This window comes from Peromyscus californicus, unplaced genomic scaffold, assembly GCF_007827085.1.
Source record: "Peromyscus californicus insignis strain IS unplaced genomic scaffold, ASM782708v3 Scaffold_18__1_contigs__length_77618521, whole genome shotgun sequence".
NCBI lineage: Eukaryota > Metazoa > Chordata > Mammalia > Rodentia > Cricetidae > Peromyscus > Peromyscus californicus.
The window spans coordinates 41985810-42007547 of NW_026294480.1; the positions used below are offsets into that span (position 1 = coordinate 41985810).

Below are 21738 nucleotides of genomic sequence, written 5' to 3' on the forward strand. Positions count from 1 at the left end.
CCTCTCAAGGATGTATGACATTAACATTTCTCCAAACCACCATCATGCAAACCCAGCAATAACAACATTGCCTCTCTCTCTCTCTCTCTCTCTCTCTCTCTCTCTGTGTGTGTGTGTGTGTGTGTGTGTGTGTGTGTGTGTGTGTGCATGTGTGTACATGTGTGAACATGTGGAGGTCAGAGAAGAGTCTTCAGAAGTTTCTCTCCTTCCATCATGTGAGGTCCAGGGCTGGAACACAGGTCATTAGGCTTGGTGACAGGCATTTTTATCCACTGATCCATCTAGTGGTCACAGTGATTTAATAATATCAGAATTATGTAATATAAGTAACATTTTTAATTATCTAATTAATTGTGTGTGTTAGCTGTCATCTAACATAGAGTGAAATGGTCTCCATTATGTGGAACAGGAAAGTCACAAGCTTGAATCCATCAGTTACGGCACATAGGACTTGAACCTCATCTTTCCATTCTTCTTCCTCCTTCTGCCTAGATCACTTTTTCTCGAGACACTTACACACTCTCAAAACTTTCTGAAGATGCCAAAAAAGCTTTTTAAAAATCTGAGTTACAGCCATCATATTGCGGTGTCAAAATATTTCATTAAGAAAATTGTAATAAAATATTTGCTCTGTTCATTTAAGTAGTAAGTTTGTGTTCGCTGCATGTTAGAATAAAAAAACATATTTTAATTAAAAACAATATTGTAGCTGTAATCCCGGGGTTCTGGAAGCAAAAGCAGGAGGGTCATGAGTTTGAGGCTAGTCTGGGCTGTGTAAGGAGACACTGTTGATAAATGAATAAACAAATAACTGTTAACTTCATTTAAGGTAGCTATTTTCCAAAACAAGGAAAATAATAAGAGCAGCACTTTTTTCCATTCTCGGTAAACTTCTCTCTCTCTCTCTCTCTCTCTCTCTCTCTCTCTCTCTCTCTCTCTCTCTCTCTCATTAGACAATTAAGCCATCTTTGATTGAATTTTGCACTGTGGTATAGAAATTTCATCCGGTCAAAGCCCAACACCAATGAAGAGAGAAATTACTGGCACCAAGATTTTCCCTCTTCTTCTCCTCACACTAGGACTGATTACCAATCAATTGGCAGGTTACATGTCCCTCTAGGCTCTGTTCCATGCAAATCCACACAAGCTTTCCACATCAGAAGTCTTAATCCTACTGGGGTGGGGAGGGGGATCAAACCTCAAGGCAACAAAAGGCCGTCAGATCTACTGGGTTACTGTCCGAGAACAAAATTCGGTTTCAGCACTGTTCCTCCAAACAGAGCACGTCAGTCATTAGGTGCTGCACCCACTGCAGACTGAGACTGATAAAGCTGACAGACAGCTGCCTCAACCAATCATTCAATCAGCGTGCTTTAAAGTCAAGAAACTGTCTCACCCACCGGATTTCAAACCAAGAAAACTAGGGAGTATTCTTAAATGCACTAAAAAGTCGTTTATAAACCCATAAGCAACAAAATACCACTGCACCAGTCCAGAAACTATTATGAAAAAAAAAAAAGTGAAGGCAATAAATACAAAGTTTAGTCAGCTTTTCTCTTCTCTCGGTTGCTTATATAATACCACTAATACGATACAAACTCTTGAAAGCCTTGATTTCTTGTCCAGGCTCATTAAGTATCTCTAGACTCTCTTGTGTTGTTTCATCATTCGTACATTCTGCTACACAGCTGCCGGAGTAACGTGGGGAGTTCCCATTCTGGGGGGGACTCATTGATCATGTGATTGCCATGGTGAAAGGGAGATAAAAATATATTAATAATTTAAAAGTATAAATGGCTATATAGTCCTATAAATATGTATGTGTGTATGTATGGACAAAGACAGTGAGAAAACATGGTGGTGAAACTGTTTTCATAGTGAGAAAACATCCATTGTCGGCATCCAAATTTAGTGCCGATGTTTTTCAAACAGACTACAGTATCTCATTCCGAAGAGTAATATTGCAGTCCCCCGCTTGGCAGCCCGCACATGGGTCCAGTTTTGAGGTTGATCCCTAACGCAGAAAGCATGGACTTGACCGGGGGCCTCAAAAGAGAATAGCACAGACTTTCCAAAGAACTGGAACAGAACAACGCCTCGGGGAAACTCAGCTTGAGCAAGCCCGCCAAACAGCTGCCGCTAACCTTTTTTCAGTTGAGTTTGCTTGTGAGTGGAGTATTGCTCACATCTGCCACACCCAACCTCTGGCACACATGACTTCCTCTTCCACTGGAACTCAAACTCAATCTAATTCTTCTCTGCCTGTTTCCTTTAGCAGAGTGTTTTTCATAACTCTATTTAGGGTTTTTTTTTTTTAAGATGTGAAAGAATTGCAAAGAACAAACTATAAAAATGTGCAAGATGCTGGATGCATAATGTCAGTGCTGCTGGACCCCCTGGGATCTCTCACTCAGAGCAGACAGTTATCTCTGCAGCTCCCCTCCTCCTCCTGCCCTGTGAGGCCGAACTCACACCTTATTCTTCCTCTCTAATGCCTCTGTCACTGAGATGAGAGAGCGGGAATGCTTTAAGCTATTTCCAGCATAACCGATTGATAACTGAAAACAGATTGCCGTGAGGTCATTGAAAGGCCAGCCTCTGGAGCCTCGGGGATGGTTCAGCCAGTAAATGCTTGCACAACAAGCCTGAGGACCTGATTTTGATCCCCAGCACCCATGTACAAGCCAGGCATAGTAGCCCCCAGCTGTAATCCCAGCGCTGGGGAAATAGAGACGAGGGGGTGTTTGTGGCTCGCTGGCCAGCTAACCCAGCTGAATAAGCAAGCTCCAGATTCAGTGAGGCCCCATCTCAAGTAATCATCATCATAATAATGTTGGTCCAGAGACATGGTTCAGCAGGCAAAGGGGCTTGCCGTGCAAGCTTATGCCTGAGTTCTATCCTTGGAGCCCACAGAAAGGTCAAAGGAGAGAACCAGATTCACAGAGTTGCCCTCTGACCTCCACAGACATGCCCTGGCATGCAAGCACCAGCACTTAGGCACACCATACAGCGTCAACACAAAAACACAAATCTCTCCTCAAAAGGGGTCAGAGATGGTTTATTCTGGAGCCAAACATGGATGGTCAGTGGCCTAGCAACATAGACTTGGGTTACTTCAACGTTCATGTTCCAAGATGAAGTTTTTATAGAAACAGAAGAAGGACAGTTGTGAATCAAGAAACCTTCCAGATACATTGATGGAAACATTGGGTGGTCAGCTTAGAACAGAGCGGGGAAATTTCTGCCCTGGGTCTCTGGTACTCTCTGACATTCTTAGCCTTTTGGTTGATGGGGGCTAAGTATCAGCTTGTTCACTCCTAAGGACTTACCTGATGGTCCCCAACAGAGGAGGGCAATGCATGGCTATTAAGAAGACTGAAAATAACCTGGGATAAGCTGACTCTGGATTTGTAACACTCCTGAAGCTTTAATTAGTTCATTGCAGAAGCATCAGTGGGGGATGCAGCCTCTTTCAGAGAACTGTCATTCACAACAATAATAAATAATTGTTAAAGATTAAATAAGTAAGGTTGACAGGCACACGCATCAACCTCTGGCCTCCACAGGTAGGGAGAAGGGGAAGGAGGGGGGAGGAGGAGGGGAAGAGGGAGGGAGAGGGGAGAGGGAGAAAAGAGAAAATAGCCCCTGTGGAACTTAATGCAGAGACCCATCAAGTGGCCAAAGAGCCAAACATAAGCAAAAATGGAGTGCAGAGTCCTGAATAGGATGGCTGTGCCACACCCACCAAGGCTCAGGGAACATCACAAAGAGAGGAAACGGAAGAGCCAGGGGCTGGAAAAGATACGCAGCAGAAAGATGTCTTCTGGACATCACGCAGCATTGCACTCGCGAACTCACTGCTCCTGTGGTCATCTGCATAAGACCTGTGCAAGACTGGGCCTGTCCACAAATTTCATCATGAATGGGGGTGGGGGGTCCTCCCTAGGGAATTCTCTGCTAAGGGGATAGGATGTCGTTTTCTCCAGCAGTGTAACCATGATACGTTGCTTACGTCCCAGTAAAAACTTCCCTCCCACACTCATGCAAGAAGCCCTAGCTAACCTCAGTGGGAGTGCCGGAAAGGAAAAAGGTTTCAGCAGGAGAGGGAGGGGGATGAGAGGGAGGGGAGCTGGGATGAAAGGACCAAAATGTACTACACGCATGTATAGCACTCATTACATACATGTACAATACCGTCAAAGGGCAACAAAATGGGGAAGGAGAAGAGACTCTAACCCCTGAGGAATGAAGAGACGTGGGTAGCACATGCCCATAAGCACAGCACTCAGGAGGCTGAAGCAAAAAGATTATGGGGTTGAAGCTACATTATGTAGAGAGTCCCCATCTCAGAGAGAGGAGAGGTGTTGAGGTACCATCTCTGTAAGGAGTTAACAGAAGGTGGGGTCCTTGAGCAAAACCTTGACTTGAAGACTGCAGGGCTCTGGGCATGAGCCCAGATGAGCTTATGAAGCAGATGGAATGGGGTTTGGGGGTGTCAGTATCTTATTCTTTCCCCTGTTTCCTGCCCTCGCATGGCACTCTCGTTCTTTTCTGTCCCTCTAGAGCAGGACCTGCTCGGCCTCTTCCTTCCCAGAACAGTCGACCCCAAAAGAAGGAAGGACGATTCAGCATGCTCAACCAAATCTTCTGCAAACACAAGAAAGAAGAGCAGAAAGCCAATCACCAGAACCACAGCAGGGACAGACATAAGGAGGACGACACCTCGGAAGTCAATGACATCATCACCACCTTTGACAGCGTCGTCGTGGATACCAACTGCCAAGATCAGCCTGGCGACCAGGTGGCTATGGTTGTCTTTAAGAAGAAGACCTCAGAGAATTCAAAGTATCTCTTGCCAGAAAGGAAACCTCTGGCCCGGAAGGGGCTCCCACCAATCAGAACACAGAGTCTCCCACCCATCACCCTGGGCCAAAATCTCCTGACAGCCTCCCATGGAGCCACTTCCCACACTGGCCTGAGCTCTGGTCCTCAGCATCCTTCTCAACGTTCTCAGAAAAGTCGGAGTGAACAGGACTTACTAAATAATAGGACTGGCTGCCAGATGTCACTAGACAATCCCTTGAAGGGGGACACTAATCAATCACTCTCCTCCAAGGCTTGGACCGTGTCTTCTTCCGATAAGTTACTAGACAGGCTATTTGCTGGCCAGCCTGGTCACCAGGAGCCCTCTGGGCCACCTCATCTTCCTCATCTACATAATCCCTCACCAGGTAAACGGCCTTACGTCCTTCTTCTCTTTCCTAAAGTCCTCCCTCATGCATGGAGTGTCTCTTGTAGAGTTAAGCTAGTAACTGCCACATGAGTAGCCTGCAGGCAAGGGCAATCACATAGTAACTACGGTCACTTTTATTTTTTTCCTGGACAAAATAAAAGTTTGAAGATTTCTGGGAAGTAAAAGCTTTCAGCTTTTCCACCCTGAGTGTGCTGAGGTAAAAGTGTGCTGTTCTCGAAAAACAGCAACAGAAACAAAAAGAGTATTGCTGTTTCCTCTAAAAGTGATTATTGAAGTTCTGTGGCACTCTCATTCCCTAGATGCTAATTTTCTTGTACAGTTAGTTGTGTGTTTTAAATCATCATTCAGTCTCCACCCGAGATCTATCCCACCAACGCCTATGGTGAGAAAAAACGGTAATACCTTATTTGGACCTGTGTAGAAAAAAATGTGACATATTCGCACATTAATGGTTTATACTCCCCACACACTAAAGGCTTGCATGGCTCTTCTCCCTCTCCCCTCACCCAAAGCTACCAATGTCGTTCAATTTTTTAGCTTATGCTTCCAGACACATTCTACACATTTGGGTATAGGCCTATACTTATAAACATGAGATCTCTCTTTCCTCTTCTCGTATTCCTGCTCCTGACAGCTGAGGAGTCTCAGCTTTTCTGTCCTGCTGTTTTGCTCTCAAACTCAAATAACCTTGTCCCGAGCTTTAAACATAATTTCTGCAAATAAACAGGAACTCTGTACATATCCCCTTGTAATAATTATCATAGTGAAGAACTTAAGTTTTGGGGAGGATGTTGGCTCACACTTTTAATCAGGAGGCAGAAGTGGGTGGATCTCTGTGAGTACATCAAGCCCAGCCTGGTCTACATAGTGAGCTTCTGAACAGCCACACCTACATAGTGAGGCCCTTTCTCAAAAAAAAAAAAAAAAACAAAAAAAAAAAAAAAAAAAAAAAACCTTGCATTTTATATACATACAAATATTACATATTAAAAGATATTAATATTCTATCATTATAAATAAAGCATCACACTAAGCAATTCATTTTGCTGTTTGTTTTTTGAGAGGGTTAGCACTGGACTTACTATGTAGCCAAAGATAACCTTGACTCCTAGTCTTCTGCTTTCACCCTCCACGTGCTGGATTATAAGTTTATGTCTTCTTGTCTAGCTCTTATTTTTACTTTAAAAAAAGTGAGCCAGCCGGGCGGTGGTGGCGCACGCCTTTAATCCCAGCACTCGGGAGGCAGAGCCAGGCGGATCTCTGTGAGTTCGAGGCCAGCCTGGGCTACCAAGTGAGTCCCAGGAAAGGCGCAAAGCTACACAGAGAAACCCTGTCTTGAAAAACCAAAAAAAAAAAAAAAGTGAGCCGGGTGGTGGTGGCGCACGCCTTTAATCCCAGCACTCAGGAGGCAGAGGCAGGCGGATCTTTGTGCGTTCGAGGCCAGCCTGGTCTACAGAGCGAGATCCAGGAACAGTGCAAAGCTACACAGAGAAACCCTGTCTCGAAAAACAAAAACAAAACAACAACAACAAAAAAACAAATAAAAAAAGTGATTCATAAGGGATTCTGAGCCCCTCTAAGGCTGTAAAACAGCTCCCTAATTCTGCTCACTGCTGCTCACATAGTACCTTGGTTTGCTTTTAAATAAATCAATAGCCAATACTTAAAACATGACATTTTATATAAAAATCTACAGAAAGAGTCTAACTTTCTCTTGAGAAATCGAAGCCAACATTCTCATGTGACAATAACTGATTAGCTCTGAGGCATCACGGTACTCACTTCTGCTTGCATCTCACTGGCCAGAACTGGGGTCACATGCTCACACCTATCTACAAAGAGGGTTGGGAACTGGAGGCTTTATAGCTAGGTGCCTTGTTCCAACCTCCAAATCAGAGTTCTGCTTCTAAAGGAGAAGGAAGAGAGTAGACATTGGGAAGGGAACTAATGGAGACTGCCTGGCATATCATCCAAAGCATCTACATCATGTGAGCAAAAGAACGTTAAATACAATTGCTCTAAGATTTGCTTAGGCTCCAGAGAAGTAACCAGTGAAGTCCTGGGGCGGCAGAACTATGAAAAGAAGTGAAAGTCAGTAAGAGATTCTGAGGACGTAAACAGTGCTTATAGGAACACATTTGTTTTTATTTTAGCCAATACTTATTAATGCTAGTTATAGCTAGGAGCCATTCAAGGACACTGAGTCATGGTAACACAAATCTCCTAAGAGTCTTTAGCCCATAAATGAGCTTCAAGGGAGACAACTGCTGGATGATTATGCAATTGAACTTGGGGCCTCCTGAATGCAAGCAAGCACCCCATCCCATCCCCAGCATAACACTGAGGGATATGAGCTAACTTTATGGATGGGCCTGGAAAAGGAGAGAAAGAACAGGGATGAAAGTTGAGATCCAGTCTCTAAGGGCACAGCTGGCTCTAAGGATTCACTCCCTTGAATTCCATCTGACCGCCTCAGTTCCTATCACATCCTTGTAGCATGTTGGACTGTGAATCTTCAGTGGCCTGATCACTGCACATTGCTGCACGGAGAGCCACGTCTTCCACACATGAGCCTTTCTGTACTACAGTGTCAAAGGACCATCAAGACACAGGAGTTGCGACATGTTTGTGTTATAAGGCCCTTCCTTGTCATAATTCACATCACCTAGAAAAAGCTAAATGATTTGCTCAATGATATTCCAGTCCACTGATGACTTGAGTCCAGCACTCCTACACAGGGATAGCCCAAGTATTGACACTGAATTTGTTGACGTGCTTACCAATTTTCTTTATCAATTATGTCTTCCCCAAATGAACAGACTTCCCTATCTTCTGAACTTTATTTCTGCGAATATCTTAACACCATTTGATATATTGTTTTTAGAACTACTGAGTCTTTTGCCTTAAATTCAAATGGCATGGGCCAGTGAGGTCACGAGGAAGGTACAGGAGCTTGCCTCCAAGCCTGGTGACCTGAGTTTAGTCCCTGGAAACTACAAGGTAGAAGGAGAGAACCTACTCCCAAAGGTCGTCCCCTGACCTCCACACACAAGCTAGGGCTCAGGTACGGATAGATAGATAGATAGATAGATAGATAGATAGATAGATAGATAGATACATAGATACATAGATACATAGATACATAGATACATAGATACATAGATACATAGATGCATAGATAGGTACATAGATAGATAGGTAGGTAGATAGATAGATGATAGATAGACACGTAGGTAGGTAGGTAGATAGGTAAATAGATCATAGATAGATAGACAGACAGGTAGATAGATAGATAGATAGACAGACAGGTAGGTAGACAGATGATAGATAGATAGATAGATAGATAGATAGATAGATAGATAGATAGATAAATAGATAGACAGGTAGGTAGATAGATGATAGATAGATAGATAGATAGATAGATAGATAGATAGATAGATAGATAGATAAATGCATACATATATACATAAATGTAATAAAATTTTGCTTAAAAATCAAAAGGGTTCACTGAAGTGGTTAAGTTGTTTATTTTGGGCTGGTTGAAATTTCAAGAAACTTCCAGGTTTTTACAGCAAACCTTAGTTTGTGAAGCACTTGGCTAGCTCTGTGGTGCTGGCTTTCGTTGAATGGTGCCTTTAGCTTTGGATCTCTCTTCTCTCCGGCCTGGGTTCAGCAACACTAATAGGAGCTCATGGAGCAGCTGTCTGAGTTCCTGACAGCTGCTATCCTGTGCTTACTCAGCATCCCCAAACGTTCAGCTGTACCCGGGACTGCTCAGTGTTTATTGAGAGCCGTCAGCGGCTGCATGAGCGATGAGGAAGAGCACTCAGCCTAATGAGTTGGAGTTTGGAGAGCCTCAGCGTAATTCATTGCCAGCCGCACGCAAAGAAAATGGAACAGAAAGGTCTGTGGTGTTCTCTGCTAGCCTGGTTATTTACAGGCCGTCACAAGAAAAGAAAGGAGCTCACTTCCTTGTTTCCCTGAAGAAAGAGCTTTCTCCAGAACTTTCCAGATTATCCCAGCAACAATGCACTCTTCAGGCTAGGTTGGTCAGCACCAGTGACCCCTGCTTTTAAACCCACCAGGAGCTTTCCCAGGACCAAAGGCCAATTCCTAACCTGGGCAAACACAGCCCTCACAGTGTGGACTAGCCTGTGCCTCACTCTCAGCTTCGTCCCTCCCATCTCAAAGCCCCACCACACACCCCCTCAGCCGTTCCTAACTAACTCTCAGTTCCTTGAAAACCTGCCACTTTTGCATTAGGTGACATCTTTGCCTGTATTCTTTTAGCTTCCTATCTACGATGTGTGACAAATTCTTACAATATTTTAAGAGCCAGCTCGAGGTGGGCACAGCGGTACACACCTGTAATTCCAGCACTGAGTTGGAGGCCAGCCTGGGCTACACAGGTCAATAAGCATCTTCTGTTTGGAGGTCACAGTGACACCTATACATAGTGGCTCCTCCTTATTGAGCACTTTTCACCAGGTACACTGAGAGAGAGAGATTTTTATTCCCATTTCCCACTTTCTAGACAAAGCGCTTGAGATTCTCAGAGGTTAGCTCACCTGCCTAAGACCTCAGAGCTAGATTGTTGTGCCCGCGTCGCAAGACCCCTGAACAAGACCACCACAGAGCCAATATCTGATGCAAGCACACAGGGGTTTATTAATAACAAAACAAGCCCAGGGCTTTGTTTGTGTCCAACACTCGACACAGCGGGTGGAGGGGGACGGCCCCGAGCACTCACTTTACAGGGTTTATATAGGAAAGTGTGTAGAGGGTTACAGATCCCTGGATTGGATGAGGGAGCTGGGGTTGAGGTAGTTCTTGGAAGTTACTTACTGAACTATAAGCATGAAATTACTAGTGGCTAACGGGATGCAGGGTATCTACAGAGACTTTTTTTTTTACTCCCTCTGTCCTGTTTTACCAAGTCTAGGATATATAGATTTATTGTTCCAGCCTTATCTTCCCATGAGTTCAACTTCTGGTCAGTTCTAAAACTGCTGGTCAGCAAATACCTTTAGAGGAGGGATAGGGGGAGGGAGCGTCTCTCAAAAGGGCTGTTGATTTTTTTCCCTTTCAACAGGAAGGGACAGACTTATAAGCGAGGCCTACAGGATTCAAGAACATCTCTTCTGTAGGGCTTAGGTCTGAAATGTCCTCCAAAACATTGTGCACAGACACACAAAGTAGCTAATGCAACCCCCCCTTTCTACTGAGGTGACCTGATACAACGCGTCACAGCACTTCCTAAAGGACATCAGGATCCTGTGTAAACTGTTAGCCCTGTGTAAACATAGACTGGATCTAGAATAAGAGAGCTCTAAGCAGGTAATTACTGACTATTATTTTATTGTCCCCAACAGGGTGTGTTCTCTGAAGTTTCCTGATAAGAAAGTATGTCCCAGTTAGCAATGCAATAAGCCAGTCAAGCCAAATTAATAAGTCCAGGTTTAATAAACAGAGCAAAGCAATTCTTGGGTGACCCCTGGAAGACAGGAGAGAGAGCACATGGCAGGTCTGATGACCAGGTCTTAAATACCCTGTAGGCGTGGTCTTGAGGAGCCCCAGGGGAGGGGCTGACCTGTGGCGGACTTTCTGAGGGGTGGGGTCCGGAATGGGAGGAGTGGGCCCAGAGCAAAGGTTCCCGACAGTTCCTGAGATAGCAATAAAAGAGCTTTGGGCTATGTACAGATCCATCCTGTCCCTCAGAACAGAGCAGAAGGCCAGCATGGAACCTTCCAAATGACTATCCATTCTCCCATCCAAACAATGTTTCTTCCATGCCTAGGGAGATGGGAAAATGTGAGTTTTAAGGTCAAACACAGCTACTCTGGAGCCTAGGTTCTGTCCTTTCCCAGAAAATGACCTTGAACATATTTAGAATGTCTCCAAACCTCAAGGTCCTCATTTGGCAAATGAGGAAGATAGTAGTTACCAAGACAGAATGAGACCATGCCTGCAGCAGTTTGCCCAGACCTGACAATAGAGGGGACTTAGTAAACAGCATCCATGCTAGATGGTGGTGGCATACACCTTTAATCTCAGCACTCCTAGAGGCAGAGAGACAGGCAGATCTCTGAGTTTGAGGCCAGCCTGGTCTACATAGTGAGTTCTAGGATAGGCTCCAAAGCTACAGAGAAACTTTGTCTCCAAAAACAAAATTAAATAAACAAACAAACAAATACCATCTATTGGTTGTAGTATTAAGGCCACTCCAACGTAGTTAAAAGGGAGGTTTATTTTGTGGGGTAACTTACAAGTGAAGGGATAGGTTACAGGGTCCAGGAAAGGTGCAGCGCAGTCCGGCGGTGTTCTCTGGAGAACTCTGCTCAATCTACCTCCAGCGTCCAGGATTTAGGAACCAAGAGAGCCGGCACATCCAGATCTCAGGTCTTAAGGGCTCCTGTCTCAGCCCCGCCTTGTAGGCGTGACAGTTACCGAAACCTCAATGGGGGTAGTACTTCCAGGTCAAAGCTAGAACAGCTACCCACTACGAGCATCCATAACTAGCTATATCTAGTTACGAATTTCTTCTCAAGTGTAACCCCACTGGGGATTTAAAATAATTCTACTCAAGAGTGTTACCTCTTTAAATAATGGATCCTGGGATTATTTTACTTTCAAGCTTAAAGGAATGACATATAATGGCAAAGTTACGAACCACAGAAACCAGTTTTCTCTCAGTCTCTGTCGTGTGGCACTGATTAGGTGACTACTATGCATAGCGTGCCCTTGGAGCCACTCAGGTGGATGGGGTCTTTGCTCATGCACCCCAGCTCCTTATTTTAAGGATTGCTTTGTCAAAACAGAAGGCTTGAACTCAGTGAACTCCACTGCAGTTGGGTTCCTTATCGGACTACTAGGCAAAAGATAAAATAGGGTGTGTGTGTGCATTTGGGGCGGGGGGGGGGGGGGGGGGGGGTGGTGGTTGATTTTGTTGTTATTTTTTTGTTTTTGCTAAGGTTGGTTGAGTACTTTATCCTGTAAGCCAGTGGTTCTCAACCTTCCTAATGCTGCGACTCTTTTAATAAATTCCTCATGTCATGGTGACCCCCAGCCATAAAATTATTTTGTTGCCACTTCATAACTGTAATTTTGCTACTGTTACGAATCATAATGTAAATATCTTATATGCAGGATATCAACCCCCATAAAGGGTCATTCGACCCCCAGGTTGAGAACCACTGCTGTAAGCCAAAAGCTGACCATGTATTCTCCAATTCAGTCTCAGGACATTTGGAAAGACAGACATAATTATTTTCATCACTTTACAAATTAGGAAGTTGGGACTTAGAGAGGTTATGTCACTTGAGCAAGATCACCCAGGGAGAGCATGGTGGTACAGGAAAACAAACTAACTCCACTAGCCTCAAAGATGGAATTCTGTTCACCATTTTACTCCATCAGTGTTTAAAATGGACGTCAGTAACTTTTTATATGGACATAGTTTTTTATTTTTTTATTTTTCTGCATATGGGTGTTTTACCTGCATATATATCTGTGTACCACGTGGGTGTCCGATGTCCAAGGAGGCCAGAAGAGGGTATTGAATCCCTTGGAATTGGAGTTACAGCCAGTTATGAGCCACACACACCATGTGGTGCTGGGAATTGAACCTGGGTCCTCTGGAAGAACAGCCAGTGCTCTTAACTGCTGAGCCTTCTCTCCAGCCCCTAACTCTTTCTCTGTGTATGAGTGATTGCCTGTGTGTATGTATATCACACACGTACAGTGCCCAGAATGGCCCAAAGAAGGTGCTGGACCTGGAGTTACAAACAGTTATGAGCTGTCATATGGGTGCTGGGAACTGAACCCTCTTCCTCAGCAAGAGCTGCAAACACTCTTAATGGCAAAGCCTTCTCTCCAGCCACCCCACCCCCACCCCTTTAAAAATAACTTGTACATTTCCTTGTGCTCCCAGATATCTGGAAAATCCATCTCTTGAGATCAATAATGTGCTGAATTTTTAACAACTGGCCTTCAAAAGTCAGCGCTTGTTAATTTCTGTGGTGGAAATACTGCCACTTGATGGCCAGAGACAAAGCACCGGAGTGTCCTTAAAAGCTTGCTAAAGTGCCAACAGTGTAACCATCTGCTCTGAAAAAATAGGTTCTCATGCACACATTGCTCCAGCACACCAAAGCCCAGCGTCAAAGTTAAAGATAAGCCATTTCTTGGCCAAGCATGGTGGCGCATGCCTTTAATCCCAGGACTTGGGAAGGCAGGTGGATCTGATGAGTTTAAGGTTAGCCTGGTCTACAAATCGAGTTCCAGGACAGCCAGAGCTACATAATAGAGACCCTGTCTCCAAAAAATAAAACACAGAAGAAGACGAGCCATTTCCCAAGTGCATCATCCTTTGTAGGTCAGTCGTTTTTAGTTCTGACTTCACAGTTGAGTCACTGGTGCAAACCTGATGCTCCACCTGCAAAGATTCTGACTTAATCCAGTCGGGGTGTTGTTTTTAAAACTCAATCTCAATCTTACCATATTACCGATAAAGACTCCGGAGTCAGATGCTGGGGTGAAAACCTGCTAGCTCAGAGAGGCTGAGGAGCAGCCAGCTGACCTTCCTCCTTAGCCAACTCCCAGGGGGGTAAAAAAGAGCTGCTCAAAGTCCCTCCCTACTACTTCCTGTTCGTTTCTCCGTCTGTTTTCCTGACTCCCTCTGATCCTCTATGGCCACTTCCTGCCATCTAGTTGCTGGGCCCGCCTCTTGACTCTTGGTTGATCTTCTTTAATTAATGAAATCTCAGGGTTCACAGTGTGATCAAATATCCCACAACAGGGCGTGGCCAAGACAGCAGTAACTTTAACCTAAACTCCCCATGGTATGTGTAGCAGGGATTGAGAAACACTGTTCTAGGAAAATGATACCCTAGCCATCACTCATACTCAGTAGAGAAGCCAAGATAGGAGGTGATCCACATGACTGGCATCTTCCCAACTTTATAATTTTATAGGTTTAACTCTTTAGAGCAACTCACTGTGCTTGTTGATGACATTTTATTTAAATTATTTCAATGAAATATGGCTTCTAGATGTGGCCAGATGACTGGGTGGGTAAGGGTGCTTTGTTACCAAGTCTCCTGACCTGAGTTCTCGCCCCAGGATGGTGGTGGATAGATTTCTACTTAGGTAGCACCTAGCACAACAGGGAGCAAAGGCAGAGGCCAAGTGTAGTGGCTCACGCCTGTGACGCTAATGCTCAAAAGGCTGAACTCCACACACACACACACACACACACACACACACATACACACACACACACACACACACACACACACACACACACACACACACACCAAACTTATGAGTGTGTAAATTTAACAAAACATTTTTTAATGCCTTCTCATTTAAGCCATGAGTGGCTTATAATAGAGTATGGCCATTATTATTGTCATTGTGTCGGTTACTTTACAGGATCTTCAACAACTTTTGTGACTGTCTTGTCCGTTGAACTTCATAATTTGCTTCTTGTTGAGTCTCAGGTGATTGATATGAATGTGTTTGTTCCCAGGACAAACTCTTCAGCATCTCTCCCCAAACAGACCTAAGTTCAGGGATCTCCCTTTCACTCGGAACAGCCTTGCACCTCTGCCAGACCAAAAATGTAAGTACTCGAACCCCCTCCCACCCTCATCCCCAGCTTCTTCCACAAGCATTAACAGGTCTAGACAAACTCAGCAGCATTTCGCTTTCTTTTTGATTTTCAAAAGAACGTCAGGTGCCAATATTTGTGCACAATCCCTAAAAGGTCCTTGAAATTAGTAATATCTACTTAAAAAAAAATCTTTTCTCCCCTCAGGGAATTTTGTTCGAAATACAAACACAATAGTAGAAGTTTATTTAGCTGTGTATTATTTAATGTCTTTAAGAATGTACTTTAAGCTGGATGTGTTGGGGCATGGCTTAAATTCCAGTACTCAGGAGGATCAGAAGTTCAAGTCTAGTCTTGGATGTATAACGATGGAATTTGAGGCCCATTTGTGCTACGTGGGACAAGTCTCAGGAAGGCAGGGAGTCTGAATATGATTGATTTCTTCACTGTGTGGGACCCAGCTGTTATTTACTTGCAGAGCAAACATTCCTAAGCAGAAAGGAAGTACTTGATGTGTTTGGTTTGGTTCTATTTAGTTTGAGACACAGTCTCACTGTAGAACCCAATCTGGCCTTAAAAATCTCAATTCTCCTGCTTTACCCTCCCAATTGTTGGATTGCCAGTCCATTCCAGCATGCCTAGTTTCTTTTGCTTTCTTCAGTTAGCTTTATTTATTTATAGTCAAAATATTTTATGTAAAACTCTCATAATGTAAAACATACTCTCCTAGACCAGAAACCTTCAAACTGAATAAGCCCAAATATCACCTGGCGTGCTATTCCAGAGGACCCAACACCTAGAAATGATGAGTTTATAGATCCTTACACCCATACTAGGAGACAGGTTTTCTCCCAGTGCCCATTAGACAGGCAGGGGAACTAAGTTCAGAAAGGACTTGTCCAGCATCACGTAGGTAGCACCTAGCACAACCGGGAACAAAGCCAGAGGCCAAGCATGTTGCCTCCCGCCTGTCGTGGTAGTACTCAAAAGGCTGAAGCAAGGAGACAGAACGTGAGGGCAGCCTATGCCACGTAGCTAGTTCAAGTACAGCCTGAGCGATGTAGATACTCTCTAAAAAATAAATAAATAAATAAACACACAAAAAACAACAAAACAAACAAGCGTAAAAGCTAATCAGCTGCCTCGTGAAACAAGCCAGTTTAGTTTCTTCTTTGAGACAACATGCGTACATGCCTGAGACACTTAGCACCCTTATTGACACAGAGTAAGTTGGCAAGATGCCCTTCCTCCCCCAGGCGAGAGTTTGAATGGGGCCAACCAAGAGTTCTAGGACTCCAAGTAAGAGCAGTGAACTATGGGGTCACAGTACAATGTCATCTTTTCATAGTGATGTCAATTCAGAGATGGAGCCGTTTGTCCAAAGTCAGGGAATTAGAAGAGAAAGCCAGGATTCCTCCTTGACAGCCCGATCCTCCACCCTTACTGACTTGGGCAAAGTGAGGGCTCTGAGTGGGGTTGATTTTTCTCCCTGTGGACACTCCACCCTGCACTCACCTTTATCAGCTCCCTTGGCCTTGTATGTGGCCTGGTAAAGCCAGAGAGGCTTTCACAATTTAATTCCAGGAGACAAGACCAAGATCTCTAATCAGTTTTGCTGAATGCAAAGAAATCAGACAAGCCGAACTCTTCCTGAAAGAAACCTGAGAGCCGTTGGAGGTTTGCACGAACGCACATGTCTCCAGGCTTGTTCAGATCTGTGTGCTCAGCTGCTGCAGCCCAGAGAACTTCTCTGCCAGGCACGCACAGCCAGGTCACGTGGGATCAGAGCTGTTGCAATCCTGTATTTGTGCATCTTTCAAATCCCTGACGTGTAGGAAACCTGATTAGATGTGAGCACACAGCTTTTCTCCTTAGTCCAGCTTCCACCAACACGGGCTTCTCAGTACAAGCTCCCCCTCCTTGAGACATGGCAGGGTCCCCCTGTACCATCCCGTGGTAGCCTCTGGGAGAAGCAAATCTCCAAGGTCTCTCATTCTATCCTCTCCCACCCAGTTCTATCTGGAGAACCCCTGAGAACAAACCGAGTCCTTCCAGCAATCCCAAGCCAGCGAGGACATGGCCCACCAGCTGAAGAGGGCGAGCGGTCTGCTGATCCCACCCAAGATGAAAACTAACAGACGCTCTCTGTGGAAATCTAGAAGATATGTATTTTTCAGCTCTCTAGGGGTGAGATTACTCTAGTTTCTATGAACAAAGTCTTAACTTAGCAAGCTGTGTTCTACAAGCCATTCACAGTTTTATAATTCATGATTCCTTATTTCAAACAAATATACTAACTGAACATGCACTTAGAATCTTCGGGTATGCAAATGTTACCAAGTCAGCACGTTTCTGTGAGTCCCCTACACACTGTAATTCAGAAATGAAACACATTACTGGCAGGAAGATTTAGGATGTTTCATTAATGTTTGTGGCATGTTTGCTGTTTTGTCTCAGTTGGGTTTTGTTTGTTTTTGTTTTTTTGGTTTTTTTTTTGCTTCTTAGATGATTTTCTGTATTTTTTAAGTATATGCTTTGCTGAATAAAAAAAAATACATATATGTAAGAAAAGTAAACCTAGGCTTGTTCTTCACATTTATTTCCATCCTCCCTTGGCCCGACAAAACTTAATTAAAATTCAGTACTAAATTCCTGTTGTGGTCACAGTGTATGGCTTTGAAATGCACAATCTTCTGCAAAATATTTTGATATTGTTGGCTCTTGGCTTAAACCCAAGTCACTTGATGGTGTTTATGTCTCGTCCCTGTTATTTAATTATTTCCACCTTCTGTTGTGTTCAGCTACATCTGATGACCCTGTAATAAGAAGGGTCACGGGAGCTAGCAGCATGTGCTTCCTGGCCTGAGAGAATTTCAGGCTGGAGGCCTTGCCTAAAGTCACATAAGGTGACAGTCACTCCATGTTATATCGTCGGGTCTGCAGGTTTTGGAAATACAGCAAGTGTAGCATTTCCTACTTTATATTAGGTTTATTCTCTAATGAGACTAGACTCTGCTGTTATGATATAGAGCGTTCTTCTAGCGGCATATTACAGGACACAATGTACACCCTCAAACACTGACCCCCTCCAAATCCCCATCCCCAGGAGGGAGTAGAGATGTAGAGAGGGAGTTGTCAAGGGCAGGGGTGGTAAGAAGTGACAAGAGGTGGAATCCATCCAGTGATGGCTGTACTTGAGGCTGTGAAAGCGAAAGCAGATGACTCAACCTCCTACACTGAGCAGAAGCTGAGGAAGAGCAATCCCCTGTCTCACAGAGGAACTTTTTCTTTTAAGCTATTTACTTATTTATTTATTCGTTTATTTTACATCCCAAGTGCAGTTTCCCCTCCGTCCTCTCTTCCCGTTCCCTTCCCCCCCATCCCTTCTGCCCCACATCCATTCCTCCACTGTTTCTGTTCAGAAAGAGGCAGGCCTTGCAGGGGAGGCGGGGGGGGGGGGGGGGGGGGGGGGGGGGGGGGGGGGGGGGGGGGGGGGGGGGAGCAGGGGACACATGGAGCTCCCTGGGAAGGTGAAATAGGAGAGATCTCATGGGTGGGCTGGGGGTATGTGGGGGATGAGAACATGAGTGGACAGAAGAGAAGAGTACTGAATAAGATGGCTGGAAACGGGGAGCATTTCAGGGTCAGGTAGAAACCTAGTGCTAGGGAAACTCCCAGGAATCTACAAGGATGACCCCAGCTAAGACTCCTAGCGATAGCAGATACAGAGCCTGAACTGGCCATCTCCTGTGACCAGGCAAGACTTCCAGTGGAGGGATTGGGACACCAACCCAGCCACACAACCTTTGACCTACAGTCTGTCCTACCTATGGGGTGTCCTGGGGTAAGGGTGATGCAGAGGTCGGGTGACGGTGGGAGTGGCCAACCAATGACTGATCCAGCCCGAGACCCATGTCACAAGAGTGAACCCACCTCTGACACTGCCTGGAGTGCCAGGACCCAGAGGCTGGATGGCCCAGAGATCTAGGATGGAACCAAACACAACTGGAGAAAAAAAAAATATCAATGTAATGATGCCTGTAATGTTCTGCTGTACTCATAGATTGAAGACTACCCCAATTGTCATCAGAGACACTTCACCCAGTGGCTGATGGAAATGGGTGTAGCTCCACAACTGAACATTAGGCCTAGCTCAGGGAAGCCTGTTGAACTGAAGGAGGAGGGATTGTATGAACCAGAGAGGTCAAGGAATCTTTAAGATATAGCTTCTGGGGTTTTGTTGTTGTTGTTTTGTTTGTGGGGCACTTTTGTCTTTGAAGCCTACCTGTTTGTAAGCATCAGACTGTTAACTTGTTCAGTGTCTCAGCAGGCTACTTTAGAATCCATTTTCACCCACTAGTAAATGCCTTTCCCTGTACTGCCTAGACTAGCCGGGATAGGCCAGCTTCTGCTCCAGTAATAAACATCCCCAACATCTCATTGGTCAAGGCATTTTGTTCCTCAGCCACAGTACATGTCCCATACCAGTTGACAGAGTTAGCTAGTATAGATTCCATCTCGACATGGTTTCCATGGTGATCAAGGCAGAGGAAATGAGCTGTGAGTCACCATTTCCTCTCACGTTTCTTTTGACAAATCAAATTGTGTGGATGTGTGACTGACTAATCTCAAATGGGGGAGGAGTACAGACACTCAGCCTCTTTGTGTTTGTAGAAAAGAGGGAATTAAAAATATTTATAAATGATCATAACAATGACCACAACTAACCAAAACAGCGAGGACCCCTGATTAAGTAGATAGATCAAAACAGAATTTTAAATGTAGTCAGCTATGGATAAAGCCACCATCACCGAACATCTGGGGTGGCTTAGGTACACATACAAAGAACTTTCCAGTGTTGGGCCTTTTTGTTCCACTTGGCATGGGAATTTTGTTAGCTATAAAGATGTGCTATGCTGCCGACGCCGACGCCACCTCTCCAAACAGAGCAGCTGCCCTTCAGCCATGAGGTGAAGTGGCTTAGGGCACAAGTTGATCATCGGCTACCCTTTAACTGACAAAACCAGTGTGGAGCACTGTAGTTTAAAGACTTCATCTCTGGTTGGGCGCTATTAGGGAGCGGCAGAATCTAAAAGGGATGGGGCTTACTAGGAACTCTTCTGCCCATTGGGAATCTCGAAGGGAACACTGGGACCCTGGCTGTGACCTCCTGTTTGTATGCCTCATCCTGGACAGGCGCCATGCACTCTCAAACATGGTGTGCTGCCTCCTATGGACCAGAAAGCAGCATGGACAATTGACCAGGAAGCCAGACCTCCAAAACCACAAGTCAAAATAAGACTTTCCTCTTAGAGCTGAGTACTCAGGAATGTCAATACAGTAACGGAAAGCTCACTAACACACTAAGGATTCGCCAGGGTTGGCGTTCAATTCAGGGGTTGAGTGTCCACCTCCTGCCCATGAAGCCATGTATTCAATCTCCAGCACTACAGGGGGCGGGGGGGGGGGGGGGGGGGGGGGGGAGGGGCGGGAATCACCAATTAGTCCTTTTCAAAAGTTTCAAGCAATCTTTTCTTCTAAAATTTGTTGTTTTATCGCTTCCACTTCCCTTCATTACTAGGCATGTTGCTGTGGGATGTCTTTCTGTATCCTGTGAATATGTGTGGCTCCCATTGGATAATAAAGCTGCATTGGTCTATGGCAGGGCTGGATAAGGTTAGGTGGGACATTCAAACTGAAGATGAGATGAAGAAGGGTGGAGTCGGGAGAGACGCCAGCCTGCTGCTGAAGGAGCAACAAGATGCCAGCAGACCCGCAATGCCACGGCCACATGGCAACATATAGATGAATAAGAATGGGTTGAATTAAGTGAAAGAGCTAGCTAATATAAGCTGAAGCCGTAGGCCGTACAGTTTGTAATTAATATGAGCCTCTGAGTGATTATTTTATAAGTGCCTGTGGGACTGCAGGTGAGAGAGATTCATCCCGACTGTGGACCAGATGGGACACAGAGCAACTTCCCTCTACAGCATGTGTCATTTGTAAACAAACTCTTTCATTTGACTTACTCTGTAACATACAAGATTGGCCCAGCCATTCCCCCTCTCCCTCTTACAAAACAAATAATTTGAGGCAGAAAGAGAAGTTAAGAAACTTGCCGGGCGGTGGTGGCGCACGCCTTTAATCCCAGCACTCGGGAGGCAGAGGCAGGCGGATCTCTGTGAGTTCGAGGCCAGCCTGGACTAACAAGTGAGTTCCAGGAAAAGGCGCAAAGCTACACAGAGAAACCCTGTCTCGAAAAACCAAAACAAAAAAAAAAAGAAAAAAGAAAAGAAACTTGCCCCAAATTCTATGGCTATTAAGTGGCAGAGCCAGGCTTAGTAAGAAGGTTTCTTTTGTCCCACAGCCCACATACAGAATGCCCAGACTATCATTTTCCTGGTCCAGAAATTCATTCTCATTTCATAGTGCAGTAAGTCCTTCTTGACTTTTATGTCGTCCGTCCATCCATCCACACAGGCAAAGTGAAACTGCGGTCACTATTTGCAGAAAGTACACAGAAACTGAGTACTTTGTGTTAAATCCTCGGGGCTGTGGGAAGTCACGGTTCTTTATTTCTTAGTTCCCTGTGGAAATCACCTGCCTTAAAGCTGGGGTCACTTCTCCTCATAAATACGTAACTCCATTGTTCTCACCTTCTTGGAATTAAGCCAGTATAAATAGATTTCTGCAACTCCAGACTATTTATTTTAACTCTACCAAAACACAGCTTGACACTCAGTGTGATGTTAGAAAAGTCCACTAAGTAACAGGTTAGAAAGAAGACAAACATAATCATTAATTTTGCCTTGGCCTCTATTCTTTTAAATTAACCCATGCTTGTCTTCCAGCAAATGCTTCCTGGCACTTGGTA

General features: G+C 44.8%; 1 protein-coding gene across 3 annotated transcripts in view; it reads left to right on the forward strand.

Moving 5' to 3' along the window:
* Ankrd55 (ankyrin repeat domain 55) overlaps nucleotides 1-17517 on the forward strand; it is a 94415-nt gene extending 76898 nt beyond the window's left edge. Inside the window, exons 10-12 of one of the 3 annotated variants that reach the window (XM_052743285.1) lie at nucleotides 4564-5231; nucleotides 14784-14876; nucleotides 16878-17517. In XM_052743285.1, coding sequence (XP_052599245.1) covers nucleotides 4564-5231; nucleotides 14784-14876; nucleotides 16878-16999 — 883 coding nt within the window. In that variant the 3' untranslated portion in view covers nucleotides 17000-17517. Of the gene's footprint in view, nucleotides 1-953; nucleotides 3549-4563; nucleotides 5232-14783; nucleotides 14877-16877 lie in introns of those variants that run through there. The other 2 variants (XR_008219523.1, XM_052743286.1) reach the window with 2 other exon arrangements.
* The last annotated feature ends 4221 nt before the right edge of the window (nucleotides 17518-21738 follow it).